Source organism: Priapulus caudatus, unplaced genomic scaffold, assembly GCF_000485595.1.
Source record: "Priapulus caudatus unplaced genomic scaffold, Priapulus_caudatus-5.0.1 Scaffold774, whole genome shotgun sequence".
Lineage (NCBI taxonomy): Eukaryota > Metazoa > Priapulida > Priapulimorpha > Priapulimorphida > Priapulidae > Priapulus > Priapulus caudatus.
Genome location: NW_014577835.1, coordinates 227363 through 233150, shown reverse-complemented (window position 1 = coordinate 233150; position 5788 = coordinate 227363). Strand labels below are relative to the sequence as shown.

Genomic DNA, 5788 nt, shown 5'->3' with positions numbered 1-5788 from the left:
CTCTCTCTCTCTCTCTCTCTCTCTCTCTCTCTCTCTCTCTCTCTTATTAACCATGAGAACTCACCCTTGCATCAAGCAGCATGTTCATCTCTAGCGAGTAATTGTCACCATCTCGCGTGCTCGCGATCGTCCCCTGCTCCACCTGGTCCTCCGTCGCCACGGCAACCGCATCCTGCGACTGCACGGAAGCTGCGCTCGACTCGGAGGATGCCAGTCGGCTTGACGACTCGTTCGTCGCGAGCGCAGGCACCGACGACGCCTTCGGCAACGCCTCCTGGTGGTGGCTCACGTTGTGCGCCTCGCTCATGGCGCCCCCTGGCAGGTCGAGCGTGTCCGGCCTCGCTTTCGCTGCGTACAGCGTCGGCAGAGACACCGCCGGCGACGGACGATTCAGCTGCCACGCCGGTCTCCTAGCTGGTGGCGCCCTCTGCAGGGGTGAGGCGGCCGCGGCGCGGGACCGCGTGCCACGCGTGTGGGACTGCGACTTCTCGGCGGCACGCCCGCTCGGTTTCGTTGCCGCGGTAACGGATGCGGGCGTCGCGCCGGCTGATAGCGGTCGTGCCTTGCCGCTGCCGTTGGTTGGTTTCGGGCGCGGCTTGCTGCGCTGCACTGTCTCCCAGCCCTCGTCGTCCTCCAGCACTGAAACAAATGTCGTGACGCCATCTGTCTCGAAATATGTGAATTAACTGAGGAATTTTATCTTGATATTGAAATGGGTCGATAATTACATTGTTTGGCTTGGAATGAGTTTATGGACTTTCGTGAAGATATAAGAGTATTTTTAGTTCATGATGAATGTGATCGTCCTATTCACGTAGATTTATCATGAAATAAAAATTACTCAAATATTATCATGGGAGCTGATGAACTTAATGCGAGAAAACATGAATTATTGACTCATTTCATTATCAAAACTTAGTTGGCTGTTGAATTAACAGCTGTTATAACTAACTCGGGCTTACCTGTCAAGTGAAAAATTATAATGAAAGCATGGTGTGTTATTATCAAGAGCGTATTAAGAAGGAGAGCGTACAACAGTGAAATGCTAAAACCATGATGCAGTATTAGTCGAATTAGGAAACTTTGCCCGTTTTATTTTGACGATTCTTTGCGGTAGTATTGATCAGCTTTCCTACCTTACTAATATAAAACAAACTGCTTGTCCCTACGATGCTCCTACGCTGAGATAATGAGTGTTGAAAATCTGGTATTTTTGCCGAAAACGGACTTGAGATCCCTGTTAAGCTGGGTTTACACTATCGATTTTTGTCAGCAAATCGTGCCGATTTCAAGCGATTCCAACTTTGCCCCCGACTTGACCCAAATAGAAGTTGGTGTTGAGCTGTTGTTTACACTATCGATTTTTGTCAGCAAATCGTACCGATTAATTTCTCCGTCTTGCCGTCCCCAGGGTGACCCCCACTGATCTCTATAAATAACTTTTATAGTTATTTATAAAGATCAGTGGGGTGTACCCGGTATGTAGATTGCAGCACTGCAGTAGCTGAACACTGCAGTTGGAAGTTGGAGAATGGAGGAAGAGGCAGTATGTGCGTTTATTAGTACAGTCAGTAGAGGATAGTAGCGTATCACGCTGAAAGTTATTTAAAGCCCAATTAGATTTATCCAACTCTGCGATTTCACGAATCGAGTCGAGCAAAATGAACACGTTTCCTATTTCGCCAACTCGTCGAGGCTTGTGGCTCGCGGAGTCTCCGAGCAGCGCAACACAATTCGTGAATTGCGGCCCTGAATTGTTGTGTTGGGGACGGGTTGATTGTGTTTGCGACTTTGAGAATCGGTTTGTGAGATTCAGATTTTGCTGAGCAAAAGGAGGTCGATAGTGTAACCAGCATTGCTGCGACCTCTCTCGCTTTGAGATAGCTTTGGAAACGGAAGAATCAGTCAAAATAAAACGGGCAAGGTTTCTTAATTCGACATAATACTGCACCATGGATTCTAGCATTGTGCTCACGGTTGGGGGTACGCCTCGTCGCTTCTTGAGATACGCTGCGTGAGTCAGGTGGGGGGGTATACATTAATATTAGTGCATCATCTGATTTGATATAATCAGTTAAATATAGTGTCATCACAGTTTAATATTAGTGAAATAATCTATGCAAAAGCATTAGCCCACAAAAGGTTGACGATATTATTACCATGAAAGGAGTATTATACGCCGCCCGAAAAAAATTACCTGACCGGGTGCATGAGCCGAAATATAGAGCATACTGCCAGGCTTTGGACCCATGATTAGGGTATATTGTAATGATATGTAAGGATGTCGATTGCGTGGGTGCTAAACGTTGTGGTAAGTGCATTCGTATGTTGGTGGACTTTATACAGAAAACCCGCGGCGTGGCCTTTTTTTTTTTTTCGAGTCGCGGGGGGGAATTTGATACAAGTTGTGGTGTGTGACTCACCTTCCGTAGTTGCGACGGGCTGCGGCTTGACAATGGCCCGTCGCAGTGGCAAGCGCCTTCACTCTGTCCGCCACGCTCCCGCCGAACTCGCATCCAGATGTCACTCCACCGATCTGGTCCCTCTAGCCTGTTTTCGCTTCCGCTCGCCTCCCATCTTCGGGCGGTCGCCTGTTGCTGCAGTGCCTGGCTGGCTGCTTACCCTGACTAGTGGTGCCCTCTTACTGCATAGTTTGCCTGACCAGATTGACCAGCAGCCACACGCAGGTTGTTGGCATGGCTGTCTTTAATACGTGTGAGAGGCGCCATCTGTGGGGTGTGTGGGGGGGTGGCGCAAGGCAGCCTGGGTGACGCGGAGATGCTACAGTCTTCGGTTAGCTGCGCCGGCCCCCTCTCTGTGGAGGTGGGCTCGCCTTGCCTCTCTCTCTCAGGACTGTCAGTGCAAAACAGCATGGAAAACCAGTATATGCATACTGACTCGAGGTTGAGGAATTGGTGAGGGGATGGCGTAACAGATCGGAAGCATGGGAGACAATTCAAGATGGGAAAGAGAAGCAGGAGACTGGGGAGATTAACATGAGTCTTAACAAAAGAGAGCATAGGGCAGACGGAGAAACGGCTAAGACAAACTAAGTGCTACTGTAGTGCAGTATGCTGAGTGTGTCGTGACCAGGCACTAATGTACTGTAGTGAGTAGCTGAGTGTGTCGTGACCAGGCACTAATGTACTGTAGTGAGTAGCTGAGTGTGTCATGACCAGGCACTAATGTACTGTAGTGAGTAGATGAGTGTGTCATGACCAGGCATTAATGTACTGTAGTGAGTAGCTGAGTGTGTCATGACCAAACACTAATGTACTGTAGTAAGTACGTGAGTGTGTCGTAGCCAGGCACTAACCTGCGGTTCGGTGGAGTGCTAAAGTTAAGTCGCCTCTGAGCGGGGCTCCCCGGTAACCCAACCTGCGCCGCCTTCTTCTCACTCAGGCTTTTCCCTGGGGACAGCTTTCTCACCTCCCAGGCAAGGGAAGTCGGTCTGTAACCATGGCACCATGTTACTATTGTTAGCACTACGAAGGCACATCAGGCACATCGGAATTACCCGCACACGGAGTGAGGGAAGGTTTACCATCAAAACTTTACTATATCTCTATAGGAAACAACCATTATGAACACTTACTATATTATAACAGCTAACATGATAACAGATACACATAAACAGAAGTACCACTATAAGAAACATAGTTCTGTTACAAAACTTATTAAAGCAACATGTCTTTTGATTATGTTTTTCTCCCCAAGGGGAGTGGGCCGATTCTGGAGGTACTGCAATACCAGACCAACCCGTGGAGGTGGGAGTGCAAGCACTGACCTCACCTCCCAATGCCAAAAATCAGTTTAATATTCTGGTCCCCGGTAGGGGACGTATCAGATATTAAGCTGATAAGAACAGATACTACACTTTGATCTTAGCCAAAAGGCCGAGAAGCGATGCCTAACACAATTCAAACATTTCCAAAAATACCACGACACTCAGGTAACAGTGTGTGGTGTCAAACTACTCTGGCTCGTTTCATGCAAAATTGCTATTTTCTCCCCACACTGCCGATATAAGGTCTATAGCGTAATAAAGTTATAAAAAAAATTTCTGAACGCTGCGTAACCAATTTATTGCCAACGTCATCGCTAAAAAAACTAAGCGTTTATAGCGCCATCTACCGTCACAAATTGTGATACATGATATACTATTATCAAGCGTGTATAATATAAACACTATGATTATACACTCCTGGTATTATGATATACATATTAACAGGAGTTAATAATGAAAAATTTTGTCATTTTGTCATTTTGACAAAATTTGTCATTATTAACTCCTGATATTAAAGATACGGTAAAATTAATAAAAATCTTGCTGACACGATGGGCCACTCATGTACCTGTTCTCTTCATCTGCATCTTCATAGGCTCTCTTAAGGTTCAGCCATTCGATCAGTGACTTAAAATCTCGTGTGCAGTTCTCCAACATCATTATAACCTCCTGCGGGAGAAACAAGTGCGTTTGTTCATAATAAGAGCAGCACAAGAGTGGACAACGATGAGCACTTCTTAGAAATGTTAACATAATAGACACATATCACTGCCGAGTCCCAAAAGCAATAGACAAGCAATTTTAAATGGGTCTCATAATAAACTGATAAGAGTTGTGGTCACAGTGACTTTATATGGTTAACATTTTCTAGGGTCAATCACGTTAAAACAATCAAAAAAGTATTTTTGACTAAGATTGTTAAGCATTGCTAAGTGCTGCCAAATGTTGCCAGTCCTTAAGCATTGCTAACTGTTGTCAATTATTGCTTATAGCGTTATCAAAGATGGGTAGGCGTTGCAAAGTATTGTTAAGTGTTGCCAAACATTGCTAAGTGTTGTCAAGTATTGCTAAGTTTTATTAAATAGGGGTAAGTGTTGCGAAGTATTGTTAAGTGTTGCTAAACATTGGTAAGTGTTGTCAAGTATTTCTAAATGTTGCCAAGTGCTTGCCAAAGTTACCAAGTATTGCTAAGCTGCGCTACAAGTGGTGTTGAGCATTGCCAAATGTTGCCAAGCATTGTCAATCTTTACCAATTTCTGTTCAGCATTGCCAAGTGTTGCAAAGTGTTGCAAATTATTGCTAAGTGTTGCCAAGTGTTTTCAGATGTTGCCAAGCATTGCCAAGCTACATTGCCAAATGTTGCCACATGTTGGCGATTTCGTCAATTGTTGTCAAGAATTTCAAAGTATTGCCAAGTGTTGCCAATCATTGCAAAGTGTTCCCAAGCATTTCCAAGTGTCTCCAAGAATTCATTGCCAATCATTTCTAAGTGTTGTCAAGCATTGCCAAGTGTTGCCAAGCATTGCCAATCATATCCAAGTGTGTTGTCAAGCATTGCTAAGATAAATCTAATTGGGCTTTAAATAACTTTCAGCGTGATACGCTACTATCCTCTACTGACTGTACTAATAAACGCACATACTGTCCTCTTCCTCCATTCTCCAACTTCCACTGCAGTGTTCAGCTACTGCATGCTGCAATCTACATCCGGGGTACACCCACTTTGATCTTTATAAATAACATAAAGTTATTTATAGAGATCAGTGGGGGCACCTGGGAGACGGCAAGTACGACTAAATTAATGTACGATTGCTGACAAAAATTCGATAGTGACACCAACAACAGCACCTCACACCCCCCGCCATTCAACCTTCCATCCAAATTCCTGCGGATTCAACGTTCAGCCGCCCCCGGCCAACGTCTGGCCACATACGCTACTGCAATCGGCAACGATTTTGCTGACAAAAATCGATAGTGTAAACGACCAGCTTAACAGGGATC

General features: G+C 45.5%; 1 protein-coding gene across 1 annotated transcript in view; it reads right to left on the bottom strand.

The window, feature by feature from the left end:
* Positions 1-5788, bottom strand: part of LOC106813443 (S phase cyclin A-associated protein in the endoplasmic reticulum-like) — a 14706-nt gene that overhangs the window by 5456 nt on the left and 3462 nt on the right. Inside the window, exon 2 of the mRNA XM_014817573.1 lies at positions 65-639. Coding sequence (XP_014673059.1) covers positions 65-639 — 575 coding nt within the window. The remainder of the gene's footprint in view (positions 1-64; positions 640-5788) is intronic.